This window comes from Sphaerodactylus townsendi, linkage group LG01, assembly GCF_021028975.2.
Source record: "Sphaerodactylus townsendi isolate TG3544 linkage group LG01, MPM_Stown_v2.3, whole genome shotgun sequence".
In the NCBI taxonomy this organism is placed as follows: Eukaryota; Metazoa; Chordata; class Lepidosauria; order Squamata; family Sphaerodactylidae; genus Sphaerodactylus; species Sphaerodactylus townsendi.
The window spans coordinates 176,727,798-176,752,926 of record NC_059425.1 but is presented as its reverse complement, the minus strand read 5'-3'; the positions used below and the strand labels follow the sequence as shown (position 1 = coordinate 176,752,926).

The window sequence follows — 25,129 nt, the reverse complement described above, 5'->3', positions numbered from 1 at the left end:
CAGTGGTGTAGCTAGAGGGTGAATGGGCTGGAGCCCTGAGTATCACTTCATAGGGGGCACTGCAGGGCCATACCTTCGCTCACAACTACACCCCACTCCAAACTCCAGGGAATTTGGACAGGGGTGCATTTGAATGCTGGGGAGCAGGGCTTCCGCACCCTCATCTCCATGTGGAGGTCAGGAGCAGCAATGGCCCATTTGAACTTGGCCTCAGCCAGGTTTGGGTCCAGCTTTAAGCTGCAGGATTCCAGCCTGCAGCTTAGAGCTCAATCAAAGGCAGACTGAGCAACTGAAGCTTTGTACTGTTGGCTCCGCCCCCAAGTTCCACCTGACTGGTAAGCCCCGGGATTGTCTGGGAACCATTTTATAAAGCTACGCACCTGTGCGAAAATCCTGTGCCTGAAACCCTGGAAAGCCACTACCAATCTGAGCAGACAATACTGACCTTGATAGACCAATGGTCTGATCCAGTATAAGGCAGCATCATGTGTGTGCTGCTTGCATGGGACCCGAGTCTGAGCCAAGGGATCCCAGTAGTGCTACGACCAATGTGAGGGCAGCTCACTCCAGCGTCCCACTGGGATCCTTCCTGGGTAAATGAAGGGAGAGTCCCCCCCCTTTTTGTAGGGTAAATTAGCAAAGTAGCAGAGAAGAGACTGATTCACAGTTGTTTTTTGTATAAATGAATTGAGTGCGCAGGCTAATCTGAATTCCCCAGATAAGCCTCCACAGCTCAGGCGGCAGAGCTGGGAATCAAACCCGGTTCCTCCAGATTAGAATGCACTTGCTCTTAACCACTACACCACTGCTGCTCCACTACGCCACTGCTGCACTAAGTTACATGTTGCTACCTCATGTGGTCACATCGTGGCTTCTAGCACATGACTTCACTACTCAAACAAAGAAACAGACTTAACTTTATAACCTCTGACTATGTGACCACTAGCATGTAAGCAACGTCCAACTAGCTGACCAATAGCCTATTCAATAGACTGCCCATAAAACAGTGACCTCAGTAGCTAGTTGACATACACACAGTTAACTCTTTCATGGCTAAGTTGAGACAGACGCTTGCAAATACCAACACTTTTCCATGACTGCTTTCTGACCTTCCAACCATGGAGAGCAATCCATTCTTCCGTTCTCTGGTTCTGAGAACCTAGAAGTCAAGCTCCTAATAGCCTAGCTATTTCCCAGCTCTTAACAGCCTAGAAGCAGCCCAAGACGGGCAACCTTTCCAGTAAACAGTCCCCTTCTTTCCTGCCAGTGGTTGTCAGTGTAGTTCATTGTTGCCGGGTTTTTTCCCCTGGGCTATTTTTAACTTAATGAGGTTGGTTACTTCAGTTAAAACAGAGGAGCCTCTTGCCGTGGAGGAGGCACCCCGCAGGGCCCCCTGGGAGCTCAGCATCCAAGGCAGTGTGTTTGGCCTCTATCCTTCATTCTCACCACCACCTTTTGGTTAATTACACGGATCTGCAGAAGGGGGATCAGGAGGTGATTGCGGGGCTGCCCTTTGACGGAGAGCATCTGCCCTGCTGGTTGGTACAGAAGGCGTCCAGAGTCTGGATTGAAGTACAAAGGGGCCCAGAGGGGCCCAGCCCTCTCTGGATCGAACAAATCTGGTCAAGACAAGCACGTTTGCTTTGTTTTGTCTCGTCACCCATTATTCAGGACACAGAAGCGGGCGAATATTTGGAGGATCCGCATTGCAAAGAGCCTGATCACACAGCGTCTAGCAGGTTTAATGCAAAAAGAGGCAGAGCCTAGCATAGAAACAAAAGAAGGGAATGTCCCGTGCTCTGGTAGGCAAGGTGCGTTTGAGTGTGCCTCTCCCACTTCGATTCTAATCCCCCCGAAAAGTAGTTGAAAACAGCTCTGCCCTAGTTTGCTTCCATGTGCCCAGCAAGAAAATAGCATTCACCTGTGCTGTGGTCTTAAAACAACAGAACTTGGTGTTTGCTGGATAATATTGTACTGTTATTTTTTGGTGGCCAATCTCCTGCTATCAGCTATTGTTTGTAGCAGAGTTTAGCAGATACCAAAAGGACCCAGATACCAGTGAGTTGCTTGATATAAAAATTTACTAGCTTAAGGGTAGGGTAACATGGAGGAAAACAATGAACATTATTATATACGGGCTACATTCTTACTCTTGTCTCAGCACATGGCAGGAACTGAGCACAGAACAAAGAAAGCAAGTTAACTTCATAAACTCTGGTATCAATGGTATCAATCAGCGTGGTGTATTGGCTAAGAGCAGGTGGATTCTAATCTGGAGAACCGGGTTTGATTCCCCACTCCTCCACCTGAGTGGCGGAGGCTTATCTGGTGAACCAGATGTGGTTCCACACTCCTACGTTCCTGATGGGGTGACCTTGGGCTAGTCCCCGTTCTCTCTGAATTCTCTCAGCCCCACCTACCTCACAAGGTGTCGGTTGTGCGGAGAGGAAAGGGAACTAAGCTTGTAAGCCACCTTGACTCTCCTTACAGAAAGGTGGGGTGTAAATCCAATCTCTTCTTCTTCTCCATGCTCATAGATATGTAACAAATGGCTCCTACACTGGCCAATGTCTAACCAACAGGTCAGCTCATTAGAATGTGACCTCACACTCTTGTTTACGTGTAAAAAGATAGTTGACATTTTCATGACTGGCTGTGACAGACACCTGCAAAGCCCAACAAAAGCATTTGTTTGGAAAATGACTGGTGCAAACGTTTGCATGGCAGTACCCTCCTCAGCAAATGGTCTCCATACCTCCCTGGTTGCCAAACCAGAGTAGCAGTGGCGTAGGAGGTTAAGAGCTCGTGTATCTAATCTGGAGAAGTGGGTTTGATTCCCCGCTCTGCCGCCTGAGCTGTGGGGAATTCAGATTAGCCTGTACACTCCCACACACGCCAGCTGGGTGACCTTGGGCTAGTCACAGTTCTTCGGAGCTCTCTCAGCCCCACCTACTTCACAGGGTGTTTGTTGTGAGGGGGGAAGGGCAAGGAGATTGTAAGCCCCTTTGAGTCTCCTGCAGGAGAGAAAGGGGGGATATAAATCCAAACTCTTCTTCTTCTTCTCTTCTACCTGCTGGAAATGGAGCAGAGCACAATCGCTTGGCCTGGCGTTGTTTGGCAGCTCTCTTGCTCTTCACCTTCTGAAGGGTTTGCCCTTGCTGTTCGGCCCTGTCAACCATTTCCTCTGCCTCAGTGCCAACAACTCAGCGAAGTAGCAGTCATCTTGATTCATTTAGACTCGCTTATCACATTCACTTACTTGCATTCACAACATCGCTGTGGACTGTTTTATCTTTCAGCCTCTTGTGTTTGTCAGAAGGTATTTTAAGCAGTGACTGTAAATTTAGATCGTGAAGACAGAAAAGGTCCCCTGTCCCTTTGTCCCGAGCTTCTGCTGTCTCAGAAAATGCTTCAACTCTTGTGCATGTGTGCTTGGAAGCAAGTGACACTGAAGGAAATGCAGCTTCAGGAACGAGGTGTCCACAGTTCAAGCTTCAGGGAAATGGCCAGAGCTGCTGTACATTGGCCTACTGCCCTAGTTCTGGATGTACTAGCATGAGGACCCTGGATTCTGGAAGGAAATGAAGCCAAATTTTTCTACAGGAGTGCAAAGCACCAGCTCCAGCCCAGTAGATAGAGCACAATAGCACAGAGGCATACGGGGGAAATGGCACCTGGGGCAACACCTGTCGGCAGGGAGGGAGGGAGCCAGCTGCAGGTGCCCACGTGAGTTGTTTGTCGCAGCCACAGGTTGGCTCTTGCCCTCCCCAGCCGGCCTCCCTGTCATCAGAGAGGCTGGGGAGGGCAGGAGCTGGCCTGTGGCCGCAGCAGACAACCCGGCCGGCAAGCAGCAACCCAGCATGGAGGGAGCTGCTGTAAGGAATCAGTAAGGTCCAGACCAAAAGTAACCGTAAGAGTTCTTTATTTGCTGGCTTTCATGATCGGCTCTACAGACAATGCAGAATCTGAAACACCCCCCTGTCGGGCGACCACTTTTACAGGTCTCTTCTTCCCGCCAAGAACTAGACACAAACAATAACCTATTCCCACAAACCAGAAGCAGTTTCACACAGACAGAAAGCAAAGTTAAGTAAGCGATAACAACTATGCTGGGCAGTTAGCCCAATGCAGCAGAGGAATCTCTTTCATGGCCAAACCAGCCTTCTAACTAAATCACAACCTTACAGCTGCCAGGCACAGGAGAGGCCAGGCACAAGGTGCCCCCCAGCTCCACGTGGTGCCCCACCAGCTGACGCCCGGTGCCCCCCCTCCACGTGAGCAAATGGCGTGCACTTGGGGACATGTGATACCCCATGTCCCCGTGGGCGGTACGCCCCTGCAATGGCACCCGAAGATCCTGCACTTATCATTCTGTCCACTTTCATTTGGAAGGACCCTGAAAGTTCCAGGATTTCCTGGTGTGTTCCTTGAGTTTTTCATTAGTTCTCACGAAACCACTGCGTAGGTTTCCCTCTGACAGCCCAACACGCGGGACAGAAAGGAAAGAGGCAGTTTCATTTGTGCATCTCTTTGGGTTTTTTCCTAGGCTTTGGGAAGGACAATGCTGACATTTTTTTAAAAAAAATAATTTTTATTATGTATTTTCCAATTAAATAACATCCATAAAATAACACACGTCAGTTACAATGAAACATCACAAGTTCATACTTATTGTCGCATCAACATTACATGAACCGATCAGATTTCTATCATCTATTCAATTTTGCTTTGAATGTTAATATATAGATAAGACGCGGATATCCTTATCTTCCTTGATATGATCAACCCATATGACCCAGTTCTTTTCATAAGTTTCAAATGGCAAGTTCTGGATTTGATGACTTATTCTATCAATCAAATGAAGGTTATGGACTTTTTGTTTCCATTCTTCGACTGCAGGAAGTTCTTTTGATTTCCACTTGCGTGTTTCTTCAAGATCATGTTTGATAGGTCCTTCCCAGGACTTTATAGAACATCTGAACATTAGAAAGAAGCTCTCTCAGAGCTTTTGAGCAGCCATTTGCCATGAAAAATTAAGCCATTTTAGGTGCCAGGGGAGCTGGCGCTAAGACAGGTTTAGTAGTGACGCCCGACGTTACTGCATCTGTGGCTGGCATCTTTTGGGTGCTGTGTGGTGGTTTCGAGAACGTATGGCGTGTTCTATAACATTCTCTGACGTTTATTACCTGCATCTGTGGTACAGCATCTTCAGAGGATCCAGCCACAGATGCAGGCAAAACGTCAGGAGAGAATGCTGCTAGAACACGGCCATACAGCCCGGAAACCACACAGCACCCAAGTGATTCCGGCCGTGAAAGCCTTCGTCAATACATTAAGCCATTCTTGTCTTTCCTATACCTGGACTCATCTTGAGTAGATGTGACTGAGATCACAGTGGATGAGCCCCGAACAACAGATAATTTCTAAAACAGTGGTTCTCAACTTTCCTAATGCCGCGACCCTTTAATACAGTTCCTCATGTTGTGGTGACCCCCGACCCTAACATTTATCCATTTTACAGATGGAGAACACTGATGCAGAGAGTCTTAGGCGACCCCTGTGAAAGGGTTGTTCGACCCCCAAAGGGGTCGTGACCCACAGGTTGAGAACTGCTGTTCTAAAATCTTTCCACTCCTATCTTGATTTTCCATTGTTGCATCAAGAATTAGGCTCAGGATTCCACGCTGTCACCTTTTCTGTTGCTCCTTGCTTAATCCGCTTTGTCTGCTTATCAAATGTGCACTTCTAGTTCTTGATTAAAAATTATTTACATGGTCAATGTTTTTGAAACAGAGAAATGTGCAGACATGTCAGTTTCTCAACACAAGCCATGGAAATTAAGCCCAAACCATTATCTCTGTCTCAGCAATGAATGGTACCCAACCTTTAGTTTCAGTTGAGTTATGAGCACAAAAAGATTCTTCTTGGATGGTCAGCGATTTGCTCTCTACCCAATGTAGACACAATGCACATTAGGATGTTGTGTTACCCTGGGTTTACTGGCCCGTGCGGAAGGGGCCAAAGTAATGCCTAAAGAGTCAGGAATAAAGCAACCTAACACATGAATGGTTGAATGTTTGTCGCTGCTGTTTCTTGTCCATGTATTGACGATGTTCCTTATTTGAAGGTGTGCAAGAACTCTGGTGACCTTTGGTGCCTTGGTCAACCAGCCCAGTGAAGAGACCCAGGAATCCCCTCTTCATATTGCAGCTAAACATGGCCTTAAGGAGCACGTCGACCTGTATTTGAGGAACGGCGCGACAGTGGATATGAAGAACAGCCTGGAGGAGACGCCACTCGGTGTTGCTTGCAGAGAAGCAAAGGAAGAGGCGAAGCAAGAAAGCTTCTTGCGAGTGTGCCGACTGCTGATTAAATACGGAGCAGAAGTGAATTCGGAGGATGAAGAGATGAAGACCCCGCTTCACAAGGCCTGCAAGAACGCTCATCACAGCTTGGTTCTACTTCTGCTGCAAAGCCAAGCAGATGTCAGTGCCGTGGACTACAACGGGGCGTCCCCACTGTCCTGCGTCCTCCAGACAGCAGCTTTCAAGAAAGAGCTGAGGCCCCACCGTACAATACAGACCTTGCTGAACCACGGCTCTCCGAAAATATGGCCAACAGCTTTTGTCAAGGTATCTAGTTTTGCAGTTTAAGAGGGCAGCCATGTTGGTCTACAGTTGAAAAGCTGGATTCGAGTCTAGAGGCACCATACAGGCCAACAGGAGTTTCAGGGGATTTGCTTTTGAGAATCTGACAAAGAGTTTTATTTATTTGCTTATTTGTTTATTTTTCTATTTTTTTATCCCACCCTTTCCCTGAGGGGCTCAGGGCGGGCTGCAAAAAAATCAAATTAAAACCTTAAATTTTATTTATTTATTTATTTATTTATTTATGGGTTTTGTATACCGCCCTACCCCTGAAGGGCTCTGGGCGGTGCACAGCATAGTTTCCTCTTACAACACATACAAACAAAACCCCATTAAAATTAAAACACAGCGGTAAAATTAACAAAGATGACGTCACACAATAAACCCCAATTAAAACCCTCCCAAAGAGGGGGAAAGCAGAATGAAAAAGTGGTCCCGTGGATGGCAAAGGGAACTCCGAGCCAGAGGAATAAAATGGGCACTTCAGTCAGCGGCTGGACCAGGGGTAGGGAACCTGTGGCTCAAGAGCCGCATGCGGCTCTTCTGCCCTTGCCACTGGGCGGGCTCCATGTGAGCAGGGCAGCTTAGGGCGAGCGCCCTCAACTACCTCAGCTGTAGCCGGGCTGGGCCGCTGCCTGCAGGCTTCCCCTCTCGCCTGCCCCCCCCCCTGTTGGAAGCCGGAGCGGGAAAGCTTTCCCGGCGGCTGGCGAGGCTGAGCCGCTGGCCCCATCCTTGCCCGCCCTGCAGGTAGCAGGGCGGACGCATCCATGCGCTTCTTAGAATGAGCGGAGTAAAAGGTAAAAAAAACCCAATATATACAGTGTTATCTTCATTTTAAATGTCAAAAATTATTTGCAGCTCCAAGTGTTTTCTTTTCCCATGGAAAACGGGTCCAAATGGCTCTTTGAGTGCTAAAGGTTCCCTACCCCTGGGCTGGACACTCCAAAGGCCCGGTGGAACAGCTCAGTCTTACAGGCCCTGCGGAACTCACCAAGGTCCCGCAGGGCCCGGACCGCTGGAGGGAGAGTGTTCCACCAGGCTGGGGCCAGGGCTGAAAAGGCCCAGGCCCGAGTGGAGGCCAGCCGCATCATTGATAACAAAGCATTAAAAATAACAAAGCATTAAACATATACATGACTACCAAAATTACAGTATAAATAAATGTACAGTATAAATACATTTTTGACTTTTGAAAGCTCACACCCTCCAATTTTGTTCATCTCTGAGGTGCTTTTTTGGTCATCAAGTCACATGTGACTTATAGCAATCCCTGGGGGAGGGGGGGTTAAAGTAAGAGACATCCAAATTCTTCTCAGAGTAATCCCTGCTTAGCTTCTGAGATCCGATGAGATCAGGCTAACCTGGGCTATCCAGGGCCCTTCCTGCACAAGCCCCTGAAAATTTCTTGCAAACGTTTGCAAAACATTTTCAAAATCCACCGTTTGTCTGCACTTCCCCCCTCAAAAATGCTTCCAATCTGCCATTTTCTGGTCATTCTGGGTTTGTAGATTTGATGCTACAAGGCTTCAAGGCCTCGTGCTGTGATTCTCTGGGGCGAATTCCGCATGGGCCAAAACAGTGGTGTGAAAACAGTGTAAAAGGGTTTAAAACGGTATAAAAGAATTTACACCATTTTCACACTGCTGTTTTTGGCCCATGCGGAATCCACCTAGGTGCTGTCTCTATGTAGCTATTAAATGACAGAATTTTTTTTTAATGACAGAGCTCACAAAATGGCACCCACTAGGAAGTCCATGGACTGTAGTGGGAAAGGTTTTTAAGAGATCGGCACAGCAAGTGAAAACATTTCCCCAAAAGAAACGCTTCCAGAAAACTGTTTTTTGAAAAAAGATTGCTTGAAAACAGCATCCAAATAAAACGTTTTGAGACAAGAAATAAAACATTTTGGACTAAAAACCATGTGGAACTCCATCGAGGAAACGTTTTTATTCCCTGCCTCAAAATGTTTTGTTTGTGTGGAAAGGGCCCAGGTCAGGGCCTGGACTCACATCTAAATTTTATAGGAAAGAACAAGCATTATATCACAATGACACTCAGCCCATCTGGGTAAGGCGGGGCCATAGCTGAGTTTCGCCTTCCAATGGTGAAGCTAAACTGTGCAACATACTGCTTCTCTTCCCCACTCCCCGCCCCCCAGCCCATACATTAGGACTTTAACTGACTTAGTTTTCTTCCTAGCTGAGCCGTAGAAGAGGTATGGATCAATTGGGAAAGGTTGGTTTCAGGTCTACAGGTGGGCTGATGTTATTGTTACGGCTTCTTTGCCTGTGTGAGGGGAAGAATGGTGGAGAGGCAGGATTGGACGGCATCAGCAGAGAGTGGTGTATGGACAGGGCCTGCAGACACCATTCACAGACACTTCCACTCCACTCATAGCTACTTCCGCCCATAGCTACTTCCACAGCGGGAGTGCCTTTTCCCTCCCTGTGTGGAAGCAAACTGTCTATTATTTGGTTGTTGTGGGTTTTCCAGGCTGTGTGGCCAGAGGTGGGATCCAGCAGGTTCTCACAGGTTCCCGAGAGTAGGTTACTAATTATTTGTGTGTGCCGAGAGGGGGTTACTAATTGGTGACTTTGCCACGTGATTTTTGCCTTAGTTACGCCCCTCCTCTCAGCAGTAGCGTGCAGAACTTGAAGCAGTCTAGCAGGAGGTGCACTGGTGTGTGTGGCAGCCTGCGTCTGCATGCATTCGTTTCCCGCCCAAGGACTGGCACAGCGGCTGCGTCCTTGCCACAGCTCCGCCTAGGAATGCCCCACCCCCGGAATGCCCGGTCATGCCCCCGTCGTGCCCCACCCAGCCCCATTGGCGCTACGCCACAGTTTGAATCCCACCACCATGGGAACCTGTTACTAAAATTTTTGGATCCCACCACTGTGTGTGGCCATGGTCTTGTAGATATTGTTCTGGTAGACTTCTCTCTGTGATACACCTCTGAAGACCCCAGCCCCAGATGCAAGCGAAATGTTAGGAACAAGTTCTACCAGACCTTGGACACACAGCCCAGAAAACCCACAACAACCAGTTGAATCCGATCGTGAAAGCCTTTGACGATGCATTGTCTATTATTTATTTCTAGACAAAAGGGTGGCAATTGTTCTTTAAAGTAACATCCATATTTTGTACTTCAAAAGTCACTTTGTCTTTCACCAACAGCCAAAACACCCTGTTTTGCTCGACAATTTCCCTCATAATGCTTAATGCATGCATAAATAAGATATGAATCAAATTATATGCTTCCGTAAATACACAGTTTTGAAGTGAATCAGTTCCCCATCTCTTCAAAGTTTTGCTATGGACCAAAACCAAAGAGAATTGACCGTCTGGTACGTGTATTTCGAGAATGTGACTGATTCTGTCTATGCTAGGTGCTGAAATCTTGCGCTTCTGTGCCAGAGATCATCGAAATCCTTTGCAATTCCTACTCTCATCTGCCCATCTCTGAGAAGTGGGTGGAAGCTATCCCAGAGGAAGATTTTCAGGTAAAATTATACAAACTGCATCACTACAGTGATAGAATGTGTTGTGATAATGAGGTTGCCCATGAAAAGAGCAAACAAGAAGGATGTCCTTTAAAATACCTTTCTGGAGACTGGCTGGGGTATTCCACCAGCTAAGGCAGTGGTGGCAAACCTATGGCACAGGTGCCAGAGGTGGCACTCACAGCCCTCACTGTGGGCACGCGTGCACAGAGTTCGTCATGTGATAATAGTGTAATTATTTCAGGGAGATTATTAGCATTAGACCTAAGACCTAGTTTTGGGGAAGCGGTGTAGGTAACCCTGTTAAGCGCTGTTAAACCCTGCTGATTTCCATAGGAAGAATGAAAGCATGATCCTTTACCTGGGAGTAAGTTCAGTTGCTGGCAATGGGGTTTGCTTCTGAGTAAACCCTCCTAGGGTCGTGATTCACCCGTTCAAAGCGTTGCACAGTTGCTTCAAAGCAAAGCCACCGACTACCGCCAAGCTTATTCCCCGAGTAATGCGCGCCTTGGAGCCAACCATTTTTCCTATACTAAAACCTCAGTATTCAGGTTAAATTGCCATACTGGCACTTTGCGATAAATAAGTGGGTTTTGGGTTGCCATTTGGGCACTCAGCCTCGAAAAGGTTCGCCATCACTGAGCTAAGGAAAGGCCATTCTGCACATGTTTGGAAGAAATTTATTTTTGCAATCCCCTCATGGGAGTGTTATGGTTCCTACTAATACACTATCTGGAATACAAAATCTCTGAAGGGAGTCTATTGCTACTGTTTTCTACAAAAGCAGACAAACACCTCCTTCTCACCTTCCCTCCTTCTCACCTTCCCTCCTTCTCACCTTCCCTCCTTCTCACCTTCCCTCCTTCTCACCTTCCCTCCTTCTCACCTTCCCTCGTTGTAGAGGTAGACAGAGAAACCCTTCAACCACAGAATTGCAATGAGATAAGGGCCTTGTTCACATTTTGCAATGAACTCATCTACACCCCACATGTCCTTCTGTTTGTGAGGAAAATGTCAATGTGAATTCACTTTACAAATGAAACTGGGGACCAGAACTTTAATAAGCACGCTGTACATGCATCAAATGTCACATGAGAATGACTCAACGCACATGTAAAGAAAAATCAAGGATTGTATGTGCCGAGAGCCAGCGTGGTCTAGTGGTTAAGAGCAGTGGACTTTAATCTGGAGAACCAGGTTTGATTCTCCACTCCTCCACATGAGCAGCAGCAGACTCTGATCTGGTGAACTGGATTGGTTTCCCCGCTCCTACACATAAAGCCTGCTGGGTGACCTTGGGCTAGTCACAGTTCTCTCTGAACTCTCTCAGCCCCACCTACCTCACAAGGTATCTCTTGTGGGAAACGGAAGGGAGTTTATAAGCTACTTTGAGACTCCTGATGGTTGAGAAAAGCAGGCATAAACCCAAAGTATTATTTTTTGACAGCCAGCATGGTATAGTGGTTAAAATGTTGGGTTAGGACCTGGGAAACCAGGTTCGAATCCCTACTGTCCCGTAGAAACTTTGCTGGGTGACCTTGGGCCAATGAGACACTCTCTGCCGTGATCCTGGCAAGCATTTGGAATATTAGGGTTGTGATGAAGAGGCAGTCAATGGCAAACTACAACCAAATGTCTCTTGCCTTAAAAATGTTAAATTTAGTTTAGTTTAGAGTCATGGATCTGCCCAGTAGTGTGTGTGAGTGCAGTTTATAGAAACTTCCTAAGAGATAAATGTAAAAGGTACAACTTACATTTATTCAAGCGTCTCCAGTTCACAGCTTTGTTCCAGGAAAAAGGTAGATAGAAAGAAACCCTAGTCTAAAGAGATTACTTTCCCTACGACAAGTGGGCACAAGTAACGTGCCATCACGTGTGTGCAGGTGAGAGGATGCTACAGTGGGAAAGCCCCACTGAGCAGGCTGCCATTGACCATGCGTTCAGGTCAAAGGCTAGAGCAGAAGTGAAACCAGCATGGGGAAGAAAGGAAGTTAGTGGGCGGTCTCCTGGCCCAGACAAGGAGGGCAAACAAGAGAGGCAACATCACAGTTAGAGTGAGATACACAGCCCCCCCCCCCCCCCCAGTGTCCAGGCATGCAGAAGTCGCTTATTTCAACAAAAAACCCTACGGGGTCACGATAAGTCAGCCATGACTTGATGGCAAAAAAACCCAACTACGGTATTATGTTGCCTACGGATTTGCTCCCGTGGTCTTGAGGTGCTTGAAACCGTGTCACATTTTTTTCTCGTGCAAATTCTATGGAAGTTTAAGAGCCTCTTTGATACCCACCCCGCTTCTTGTAACTTTTCCCAGCTGTTCAAAGGATTATCACTTAATCTTCTGTCTGGAAACAAATATCACATCTCTCTGGCAGCGGCCAAGTATATCTCGGCTACACTAAAAATTCGAGCGACTGCCATTAACTCAGTGTCTAGTTAAATATCCTGTGATTCTGTGGCTATTTTAACCTGCAATTTTAATTTGCTACCTTAAAATATGCATTTAATATTCCCAAAGCGATGAATGTTCTTCCCTAATGCATTTTAATAATTTTTATTTTTTTGTCTAAAAGCCTATGTGCTATATAAACTTCCTTAAATAAATGAAATGGATAACCTGACAGCAAAAATAATAGTAATAATAATTTCAATATAAACAGGGCTAATACAGAGGAGGATTAAGTTTCAGTTGATCCTCTTAGGCACTTTCTGTTTTCATTTTTTTTAATGTCACACCTTGCAGAGAGGATTTCCTCTACTCACTCTAAATCAGGGGTCGGCAACCTTTAGCACCCAAAGAGCCATTTGGCCTCGCCTCCCCAAGGCCCGCCCCTGCCCCCGGCCTCCTCAAGCCCTGCCTTTAGCCAAGCGGGCGGGATAGACATCAGCGGCGACACCAACAACGGCAAGTTGCACTTGGGACGCTGCAAGCGCGCCTCTTTCCCTGCCCCCTCCTTCCTTCCTCCCTCCTGCGTCCTTTCCTCTCCTTCCCAGGTGCCAGACAAAGGAAGGAGGGGAAAGGGCACCAGAGGGAGGGAGGGAGGGAGGGAGGGAGGGAGGGAGGGAGGGAGGAAGGAAGGAAGGAAGGAAGGAAGGAAGGAAGGAAGGAAGGAAGGAAGGAAGGAAGGAAGGAAGGAAGGAAGGAAGGAAGGAAGGAAGGAAGGAAGGAAGGAAGGAAGGAAGGAAGGAAGGAAGGAAGGAAGGAAGGAAGGAAGGAAGGAAGGAAGGAAGGAAGGAAGGAAGGAAGGAAGGAAGGAAGGAAGTCCCAAGTGCAACTTGCCATCGTTGCCATCGTAGCTGCGGAGCCGCAGTACGAGGACGAAAGAGCCGCATGTGGCTCTGGAGCCGCGGGTTGCAGACCCCTGCTCTAAATGAACCCCAAGATTTTTTAGAACAGGGATTGAACATGGACTCTGGGCATTTTCACACATGCTGAATTATGCACTTTCAATGCACTTCAGTGATTGTTTGCAACTAGATGTTGCTGTTTCACACAGTAAAATGCCCAAGCATGATTCTAAAGTATATACTCCATCACTAAACTAGAGGCACCGCCTGATATTTCTGGAAAAATCATACGAAATCCAGGGGTTCCAAAGCTTTTTCTAGATAAAATGTCCAGCTTGAAACAGACAGCCACATGCACACACAAACACACATACACACAGAGCAAGGTCTGGTTGGAGGCCTGGTACCTCACAAGGTGCCTGTTGTGGAGAAAGGAAGGAAAGGAGTTTGTAAACTTCTTTGAGAAAAGCGTGGTATAAATCCAAACTCTTCTTCTTCATATGTCCAAATCTTTCTTAGTTCTGCCCAAACCAGCACTCAGCCGCCCCACACACCCCTGTGCCATCTGAGGGCCTTTTTTATCATTTGTGTGAAAAACTGGTAATCGACAGGTCGCTATCTATATATATAAAAATCTATCAGTTCGTTTTTCTGCTGACAGGTAATCTCCCAAACTACTGGACCAATTGCTTTGAAATTTTCACACAAAGTCGCATTCGCGTGTGGCCAGGTTTCCATACTGTTTCCACACCTCCTGTTGTGTACATGTCACAACTGTGCCAGTTATTGTGTACATGCCACACCTGTGACAGTTGGAACCACAGTTCTGTTCCGCAACACACCCTCTGATACAAGGGAACCAACCATGCCTTCCTTGAAAACCACTGTCTTATGGAGTGAAAGAGATGAGGCGGGCCATCTGCACATGGCCCACCCACCCTAGCGGAGGAAGGGGAATGTTAGGGAGGGAACAGCTGGGTTGCCATGCAAGGGAACGGGAGAAAGGAAGGAGAGTGAGGGGCCACTTGCTCCTCCCCTCCCTTGCAAGCATTGTGCAATCACACATGTTCGAAATGTTTGCTTCCCCTTTTTTTTCTCTTCCACTTTACCAGACTCAGCCACAGCAACGCGTGGCCGGGCCCGCTAGTAACATTATAATGCTATAGCGCAGAGGGCTCGCGGTATCCATTCATCAAGTGGAGGCATTCCTGGTGTCAGTATTTTTTTAGAAAGTGGAAAGTTTGTCCAGTTTGGCTTCTTATAGGCCACTGGAAATCTGATCAGCTGTGCAATTTTTTTAAAAAAAATGCCTCAGCAGCAGTGGCCTTCATGGTATGAAGATGGCCACTGCATGACTGAAGGCAAGCTGTCTGTAAGCAACAAAATACTTTTAAACAATATGTGCACTTCAAAAGGCACCTTGTCAAGCAGAGCTTCTTCCTGAAATGTTTGAGAGTTACTACTACAGTTATGTATTCCAGTTATCCCTGATATTTGTCCTTTGCCCCACCTCCTACAGCAGCCATGATTATACCTATATTTGTCAGAATTCCAAAGGTGCCCACAGGTTCCTAATCTGGAGGAACCGGGTTTTGATTCCCAGCTCTGCCGCCTGAGCTGTGGAGGCTTATCTGGGGAATTCAGATTAGCCTGCGCACTCCCACACATGCCAGCTGGGTGACCTTGGGCTAGTCACAGCTTCTCGGAGCTCTCTCAGCCCCACCCACCTCAGAGGGTGTTTGTTGTGAGGGGGGGAAGGGCAAGGAGATTGTAAGCCCCTTTGAGTCTCCTATAGGAGAGAAAGGGGGGATATAAATCCAAACTCCTCCTCCTCCTCCTCCTCCTCCTCTTCTTCTTCTTCTTCTTCTTCTTCTTCTTCTTCTTCTTCTTCTTCTTCTTCTTCTTCTTCTTCTTCTTCTTTATAAAGCATGGGGCCCCTGCTATTGTCAATTACTGTTTTTTTTTTTAAAAAATGAAAAAGCTCTCGGTGAAACCCACTCTGTGGAAGCCCACTGGGCTGAACTGGAAGCTGCAGCAAGGAAAGCCAAAGAAGCATGTGGAAGTAATTCTCCCGAATAACATCTCCTGGCACACCAATTTCGTGCCAACAGGCAGTGCAACAGTCCAAGAGGGTAATTTTCTCTTTCCATAACTGGGTGCCATTTTCTTGCTTTCTCACCAGCTAATATCAGTTGTATTCTCCCACAACTAAACTAAACGATTACTCTCTTCCAAGACAACCAGAACTGCCCTAGAAAATAACAGTGAATACTTATTCTTCTTAAGCCATATGGAGCTAGTAGGTAATACGCCTCTCCAGACTCATCTTTTCTGCTTGATGAGGTGGAAGCAGAAGTTTAAGCGCTTGGGTCCCTTCCACACATGTAGAAAAGTGCACTTTCAGTTCTCTTTGCAGATGGATATTGCTGTGCAGAATAGCAAAATCAACTTGCAAACAGTTGTGAAAGTGGATTGAAAGTGCATTATTCTGCATGTGTGGAAGGGACCCAAGTTGGTCTCTTCTTCCTGTCTCTTGCTTCCTCCACCCTACCATCTCCCCTCTAAGCTGATTTACTGCCCATAGGTTTGTCCTGTTTTCTGTCCAACTCAGTTCTCATTTTTAAAAGAACGTTTTGCCGTATCAGACTGGCATTTTCGTACTCGCTAGCACTTTTGCAATACACCTCTTCTTTCACTCCCCCTTTTCCCTCCAAGTTCTCTCTTATGTGACCTAACTTATCCAAATCCAGAAGAGCTTCTACTAGCTGATCTGATTAAAGAGTCTTGGACAGATGCCAGCAGCCACTGTATGTACCCCTTTCTTCCCCCCCCCATGCCGATGTTGCCAGACTGCCTATGGATCTGTCAGGGTTGTCACCCTCCAGGTGGGGCCTGGAGATCTCTCATTGGTCGATTCCCCACTCACGATTAGATGCATGCTTGTCACAGAAAATATCCAGGTTTCCAGCAGAACTCCCCACTACACCAGCGCCGAAAACGGATTGACCCCATCTCTGCCGCTCTTTCCCCTCCTCAGCGCGCATTATTTCAGAACCTGGAAGAAAGTAGACCTTTTGAAAAAACGTGCGCTAAGTGTGGAGCAGTGGGGAATTTCAGGGGTGAATCTGGTTTCGTTTTTGCTGCCGCTGGTAGTGACATGGAGTCTTTCGTCCAATCAGGAAGCGCATCGCTCACAGCCCTTTTAAAAAAATTTCGCGAAGCAAAGATCCACGTCTAAATGAAACAACGTGGGGTCAGTTTGAATGCTTCACTGAGTAAAAGGCAATACAATGAAACACTAAACGTCGTATCCACAACCGCATAGGGTTGTTCTGCGCATGTTCGCAGAGATGTGGATCCGTCAGTTTGAAAATTAAAAAAATCTCGCCCCAGCACAATGCAGCAGCCAATCAAGATAGCCCCTGAGCGGATCGTGCATTTGATCTGCCGACAGTACTCTTGCCTGGCTGCTGCGTTGCTGCCGCTTATGGGGCAGAAACTGCAGTGGGGACCTTGAAACCGTGCTCAAAAGGCACATGCTCAAACCTACCCAGTTTGTACCTAGTTTCATTTTTGAAGTGGGGAATCGATCATTATTATGCCTGACCTCCAGGTGACAGAGCTCAGTTCCTCTGGAGAAAATGGAAGGTGGATTAGTTGACCCGCTGAAGCCCCTCCCCCTCCCCAAACCCCACCCTTTCTAGGCTCCACCCCCAAAAATCTTCAGGTATTTTCCAACCCACGGCTGGCAACCCTGGAACTTTATTTAAGAAGTAACAAACCGGATGGGAAAGAGAAGAGATGAATCTTGCTGCTTTTCTAGGCGAGAGAGTCTTCCAACTAGCCCCTTAGCAAGAAAATACTTCCCCCGCAGCCCTGTCTAGCTAGAGCTTGCTGCCCCCTGCAGGATTCTACTTCTTCTTCTTTGTACACAATCTAAACATTGCTACATTCCAACAGTAGACGTGCCCTGTTAGCTGCTTCCACCCGCTTTAACCAGAAGTGGGATCCAGCAGGTTCTCACCAGTTCCCGAGAGTGGGTTACTAATTATTTGTGTGTGCCGAGAGGGGGTTACTAATTGGGTCTGCTTTTCCGTTAGAAATTCCATTAGGTTCAAAATCGCATAAAGAGTCCTGTTGTTTCCTATGTGGCTGGTTAGCGAAGGTAGAAAACGGGATAATTCTCCCTGTTGGGCTGTTTTAAAAACAATGTTTTAGAAATATGGTACAGTTCCTTGTTTAAGGAAAGTATCCTCCTTTTTATTGTCGAAGGCTTTCACAGCCGGAATCACTTGGGTGCTGTGTGGTTTCCGGGCTGTATGGCCGTGTTCTAGCAGCGATTCTCTCCTGGGCGTTTTAGCCTGCATCTGTGGCTGGCATCCCTCTGAATGATGATCCTCTGAAGTATGCCAGCCACAGAGTGAAAGCCTTCTCAAAAGGAGAATGCTAACTAAAATGCACAACCATACAGCTCGGACTTAACCTATACAACCCATATCACACTGATTTCTAGAAACAAAATTAAGTATTTGAAAGTATTAAGTATTTGACAGGCAGTCAATTAGAGGAGAAGTCGTTGTTTCTGTTGGCAGTAGACGATAGGACTTGCTATAATGAGTTTAAATTATGGACAGAAAGATACCAGCTGGAAATTAGGAACTTTTTTTTTACAGTAAGAGTTTTTTACAGTAACAAAGAAATTATTAATGTCCCACCCCTGGGATGCCCGGCCACGCCCCCGTCGTGCCCCGCCCAGCCCCAGTTCCCATGTTTGAATCCCACCACCATGGGAACCTGTTACTAAAATTTTTGGATCCCACCACTGGCTTTAACTCCTTTAGATGGTTCCCTCTTCATAGGTGTCCCTTGAGTCATCAGTGCTTGAGGAAAGAGGAGGAGAACGGTGTATTTGGGGGGAGGGGGTTTCCATGTCCTTAGGTGGCACAACATTTTCAGGGTGGCCTTCGCAGTGACAGGATTCTTGCCAGCTGACTGAAGCGTTCCGATTTCTTTCTTTGACCAGTCAGTGACAACATAATGGTTTTCTTCTGTTCTTTAGCAACTTGCCCCTAAGTACTTTTAGCTATCTCAGCCAGGGAGGGTGCAAATGGAGAAATATTCCATTTCCCCCACAACTTCTGAGAGAGGTCAGGCTCTCAGAGAAAGAAAGAGTGAGAGAGACAGAATGCGACTGGCCTGAGAAATCCACCATACTACACCACACAAGATCTCTGGGACGAAGAAAACTCTGGATTTATCCCCTACTTTTCTCAACCATCAGGAGTCTCACAACGGCTGACAAATTCCTTCCCCTCCTCTCCACACAACAGACACTTTATAAGGTAGATTAGGCTGACAGAGTTCTGAGAGAACTGGGACAAACCCAAGGTCACCCCAGGAGGCTTCATGTGTAGTTCTCCAGATTAGAGTCCACCTGCTCTTAACTACTACACTATGCTGGAACTTATACAAGAAACCAAAAAAGGGAGAGAGAGAGAGACCCATTCTGGATTGCCAAAGTGCATAAGTTACCCAAAAGTCTATGTTTGCAGATCACCAAAGCACTGCAGAGTGAGAAGATCAGTACTTATGGGTGCACCTTTGTGTAAGTCTGAATTTGTATTACTCAGATTTTGTTAGAAGGTTCCTCCCTGCTAGATCTTTAAATCTACTGGTTGAGGTGACATTAGGAGCTGTATCTAAAGAATGCTGACGATTTTACATATTTTAAAATCAGTCCGTTGTCAAAGGCCTTCATGGCTGGAATCAACTGGCGATTGTGGGTTTTCTGGGTTGTGAAGCCATAGTCTGGTGGTTTTAGCTTCTAATGTTCTGCCTGCATCTTTGGCTAGTATTACTGTGCTACAGAGAGAAACACATCTTATAATGATATGCCTCTGAAGATGCCAACCACAGATTGGGCAGAATGTTAGAAGCTAAAACTATCAGATCACACAGCCCAGAAAACCCACAACAGCTAGTCAGTTATATTTTTTTAACTCAGCATCAACAAAGAAGAAGAGGAGGAGGAGTTTGGATTTATATCCCCCCTTTCTCTCCTGCAGGAGACTCAAAGGAGCTTACAATCTCCTTGTCCTTCACCCCTCACAACAAACACCCTGTGAGGTGGGTGGGGCTGAGAGAGCTCCAAGAAGCTGTGACTAGCCCAAGGTCACCCAGCTGGCATGTGTGGGAGTGCACAGGCTAATCTGAATTCCCCAGATAAGCCTCCACAGCTCAGGCGGCAGAGCTGGGAATCAAACCCTGTTCCTCCAGATTAGATACACGAGCTCTTAACCTCCTACGTCACTGCACAAAGTGACACATCTCAACACAATCACCAGTTGCCATCTATGTAGAAATACTTTTTGTCTCCTTCGTCTGGCGAAACTTCTGTTTGAGGCCTGAAACTTTTACTAACCGACTATCCGTTTCCTTTTAGAGGTATCTGCCTTTTTATGAGTCCCTCTTCCATCAGATGTACACCGTGCGGACTCTGCAACATCTGTGTCGCTGTGCCATCAGAAGAAGGCTTGGCAGGAGGTGCTATTGTCTCATTGCCCTCCTCCCCATGCCTGAATCTTTACAAAGCTACCTCCTGTTGGAACCAGAGGGAGTCCTCCTTTGAAGCTCCTACGGAATTTCAATATTGTGTCCTTTCGCTGGCTCGTCCTCGCTGATGTACAACAAACTTTTCCGTTTGTCGATCAACGATTTCCCATTCCCGCTGCAGATAAAATGCCTTCTGCGTTCACACAAGTGTACAGTTTCACAGAGTGTCAAAGCCTTTCTTTTTTTATGATATGACTTTTCTGGCTACATTTTACTTCACAGATGCTCTGGTTTGTTTAGTGCTTCATAGATTTCTTGTGTAGTGATCTATTAGTACCATATAAACAGCATAGAGCATGAATAATAAAGGGTTAGGAGAATTTCAGAATAAAGCATTTGCTGTTGATACCCTGGACTCCAGTAAAAGGTCAGTGATTATTGAGTTCATAAACTGTTTAGAATTGGATTGTAAAAGGCTAATAAAGTGGGAATGAAAAATATATAATGGCAAATTTTTTTCCACCATTTTTAATAAAAAAAAACCCGGTCAGCCAAAGTACATCTTTAGAAGGGGGGGGGGGGGCTTGTTCATAGGAAAGGTACAACAAGCTTTCTGGCTTGTCCACAGCCTTTTTCTTCTCAAATGGCATCCCAAATTCTTGCTACAGAGAAAGAGAAGATTGGATCCTGAAGGTTTGGTCTTTCAGAAGGATCATATTCCCCGTAATTGTTCAGAGTTTCAGTATCTGAGTGACCTTGGGCTAGTCACAGTTCTTCTCTCAGCCCCACCCTACCTCACAGGGTGTTTGTTGCAAGGGAGGAAGGGCAAGAATGGCAGCATATTCCAAACACCGATCACACATTTCTTCACACAACGTGTGATTGGTGTTTGGAATATGCTGCCACAGGAGGTGGTGATGGCCACTAACCTGGATAGCTTTAAAAGGGGCTTGGACAGATTTATGGAGGAGAAGTCGATTTATGGCTACCAATCTCGATCCTCTTTGATCTGAGATTGCAAATGCCTTAACAGACCAGGTGATCGGGAGCAACAGCCGCAGAAGGCCATTGCTTTCACATCCTGCACGTGAGCTCCCAAAGGCATCTGGTGGGCCACTGCGAGTAGCAGAGAGCTGGACTAGATGGACTCTGGTCTGATCCAGCTGGCTTGTTCTTATGTTCTTATGTTCTTAAGGAGATTGTAAGCCCCTTTGAGTCTCCTACAGGAGAGATAGCGGGGATATAAATCCAACTCTTCTTCATCATCATCATCATCATCTCTCTCTCTCTCTCTCTCTCTCTCTCATTATCTTTAAACAAACCATCCAACAGCAAGAGGAAGCAAAGGCTTCCTAACCACACAATATGACGCAGCTCTTTGGTGGTTTCTGCACTCGTACAAATAGACTCCGGACCCGACTAACTGCAGCATCCAGCCAACGTAGCTGCAATCTTCTAGCAGGCCATAGACAGGCCTTCCATTGTATACACAGCACCTGAAAAAAATTGAGCAGACCTGTCGTCTTCATATTCCACCTTATATTCTGTGACTGAAGATTTGGAAAGCAGTGGGTGGGCTTGCCAGTTGCCCACAGGAGCCTTTTAGATTCTGCGACTTTACATAGGTTGACAAATGATGGAGCGGTTGAACAACGGAGTCTTCCTTGACTTGTAGAAAGGAGAACTCTGAAGCAGCCACATGAAGTCAGTGAGCTGCAGCTAGGACAGCTGGTTGCGGGGGGCGGGGGGGGGGACTCAAGAAGCCAAGTTGTAGGTAGAGCTGCAGTATGGAAATCGCTCCATTCACAATAAAGGAGTTTGAAGAAAGTAGTATTACATGGAGTTTATCATCCAAACTCAGAGCCAGTGGCGTATCTGCCAGAGGGACATGGGGGGGGCAACTGACCCCAGGGCACCTCCCATTGGATCACGTGGGGGCCACACTTTGGCCCCCTCCACCAGGCAGCATCTTCAATCAGCAGCACCTCTTGGTGGGGGGGCACCCAGAGCAGGTGTTGCGCCGGGCCCCATTTTCCCCTTGTACAGCAGCAGTGGCGTAGGAGGTTAAGAGCTCGTGTATCTAATCTGGAGGAACCGGGTTTGATTCCCAGCTCTGCCACCTGAGCTGTGGAGGCTTATCTGAGGAATTCAGATTAGCCTGTGCACTCCCACACATACCAGCTGGGTGACCTTGGGCTAGTCGCAGCTTCTCGGAGTTCTCTCAGCCCCACCTACCTCACAGGGTGTTTGTTGTGAGGAGGGAAGGGCAAGGAGATTGTAAGCCCCTTTGAGTCTCCTACAGGAGAGAAAGGGGGCATATAAATCCAAACTCTTCTTCTTCTTCTACACCTCAGAGTGACATATATTTATAAGTAAGGTTCACAGTTCACCTAGCTTCTGTCTCCTGTTGTGCCATCAAGTTGCAGGCAATTTATGGCAAACTCATAGGACAGGGGTGGCCAACCTATGGTGCTCCAGATGTTCATGGACTACAGTTGGCTATGCTGGCAGGGGCTGATGGGAATTGTAGTTCATGAACATCTGCAGCACCTTAGGTTGGCCACCCCTACCATAGGGTTTCCAAGCAGAAGACATGCAGAGGTGGTTTGCCATTGGCCACTTCTGTGTAACAACCCTGGGCTTCCTTGGTGGTCTCCCAACCAAATACTAACTAGGGCCAATTCTGCCTAGCTTCTGAGAACCTGATGGGCCAGGACAGCACTATGACAGCACCCTCCAGGTTAGCACTACGACAGCTGCATGCTTTATGTGTTTGAGTGAACATCCATGCACCTCTTCTTCCTCCAAGACATTCATTTCCAACTCCTGAAAATCTCTGCAAATTTTGAGCACCTGACTTCCCACCAAAGGGTCATTTTTTTTTGTGGAATAATGCTCCATTCCTCCTAATGATCCACTTATAGCTGAACTGAGTGGGAAGACGTCGTGCCATGAGGAACGTCGTGCCATGAGGAACAATCACAAGGCACTCTCACAGAGTAAATAATAAGGAAGCAGTCCAGAGTGGGTGGAACCTGCTCCAACATTAAACTAAAGATTACATCGTCACCTTCTGTTGGATGCTTGCAATCTTCTGACAAACTTTCTGTAGCCATTTTTTTTAAAGTTGGCCCAAGTATGCATGCATTAGTTAATTTTGTGGATTAGTTGATTTTATGGTTAAGCAGTAAAAGTTTAAATCAGAATAAGAGCACAACGCTCTTCTACACCTTATGTTAAGTCCTATTATTTTCCTCCTGCCTTCAACTTCTCCAAGCAGTATTCTTTTCCAGTGACACTTGTCTTTCAAGTTTGATTTGATCTAGAGCCAGCATGGTGTAGTGGTTAAGAGCAGATGCACTCTAATCTAGAGAGCCAGGTTTGATTCCCTGCTCTGCCGCTTGAGCTGTGGAGGCTTATCTGGTGAACTAGATTAGCTTGTGCACTCCAGCACATGCCAGCTGGGTGACCTTGGCCTAATCACAGCTTTTCAGAGCTCTCTCTACCCCACCCACCTCACAGGGTGGTTGTTGTGGGGGGGAGGGAAAGGAGTTTGTAAGCCCCTTTGAGTCTCCTTACAGGAGAGAAAGGGGAGATATCAATCCAACTCTTCTTCTTCTACTGCTGCTTATTTGTCTTTTTGGCCACCCATGGTATTTGTAAAACTGTCCTCCAACACCACATTTCAAAGGAATCAAAAGAATCGACTTTCTTCCTGTCTGCTTTCTTTATGAATCAATTTGATCTTGGTTGCTCGTGATACGTCCTTAAGATTAGGAATCTTTTCTAGCTCCTTCCCAGACTCAATCTCCTTCTGATTTCTTGGTTGCAGTCTCCCTTTGGATTGATGATAGAGCCAAAGAATAAAAAACCTTGAACCATATCAATTTCCTCATCGCCAACCTTAAATCTAAGTCATTTCCCAGTAGTCGTTGCTTTTGTCTTCTTGATGGTTCCGCTGTCGTCCGGCTTTGGCGCTACATACCAACCATTTTTCTCGGGTTTAGACTCCCGGTCTTTTCAAGACACAATCCATGATGCCTCCAATGATGCGCCCTATGAATGGAGTAAATGTGATGTTTGCGAACTCAGCTGTCATGAAGAGCCAACAAAGATGGCTTGACTCTTGCACAAAAGGATGAAGGACAAAGAGAAAGTCAATCAGTGCCGCCCGACTTCTCGGGACCCTGCAGCAGCACAAACGATCCAGTGGCTTCCAAACTGAAGGGACTTTTTTTAGAAACAGAATAATCCACCATTTCTCAAATAAAACCCAGACAGCAATGCAGACAGAATCAGTATCCCAGCTACTGAGTTCTCAGCAGCAAACGTGATTGAAAGGCAAAGCGATGCAGCATCCGTGGATCTCTGCCACGTGTTCTGAGCCGGCAAAACTGTGTGGTTGTCCCCCCTCGTTTGACTGGGAGATCAGCAACTGCATTTTAAGATGAGACGCACCAATATGCCGTTCTTTTGGATTATACTACAAAGCTAAATGCTAATCAAAACCCTCTTCCCCTCACTCTGGGCTAAGCCGTTACTCCCTTTCTGTTATGATTTTTTTGCTTCCTGAGGACGCCTTTGTCCCGAGAGTTCAAGTGAGCTGCTATCGCTCTCTGCTCCTCTCTTTTCACCTCACGGCAACTTTGACACACAAACAGCAGGCGGCCTGCAACCCTTCCTCTGCCTTTAGGCAATCACACATATTAGCAAAGCTATAAAACACCAAGTTGATTATTATGTCCATGATATAAAATTTTTACAATGTAACCTATTTCCTTTTTAACTTAGCTTGTTGATAGGCCAAGGAGAGGCATGCAATTGTGGAAGCCCAGACTGTAGTCTGAAGAAAGTGGCCCCCGTTTTGTTTGAAGTTTGGCAGGAATCACAAAGGAACCACTACGAGAACATCTTGCCGTAGCTCTCCAGTGATCAATTTAGTGGTGTAATGCCTGGTCCAGCAGCATTGTGATCAAGGACGTAGGTAAGGGGGGGCGGGGTTATTGGGTTCAAACCCCTCCATTTCATGTCTGAAGCTCCACCCCCATTTGTGATTTTTTGGTGTTTTTTAGTGTTTTTTCGGTTCTTGGTCTGCAGGGGGCGCAGTTTTTAGGCTAGCAGCACCAAAATTTCAGGGATTTT

At 46.7% G+C, this 25,129-nt stretch overlaps 1 protein-coding gene across 2 annotated transcripts in view; it reads left to right on the top strand.

Moving 5' to 3' along the window:
* Nucleotides 1-20,468, top strand: part of ASB18 (ankyrin repeat and SOCS box containing 18) — a 49,760-nt gene extending 29,292 nt beyond the window's left edge. For both annotated transcript variants that reach the window (XM_048509654.1, XM_048509644.1), the window contains exons 3-5: nt 6,128-6,632; nt 10,034-10,147; nt 19,878-20,468. In XM_048509654.1, coding sequence (XP_048365611.1) covers nt 6,128-6,632; nt 10,034-10,147; nt 19,878-20,063 — 805 coding nt within the window. In that variant the 3' untranslated portion in view covers nt 20,064-20,468. The remainder of the gene's footprint in view (nt 1-6,127; nt 6,633-10,033; nt 10,148-19,877) is intronic.
* Nucleotides 20,469-25,129: the final 4,661 nt, after the last annotated feature.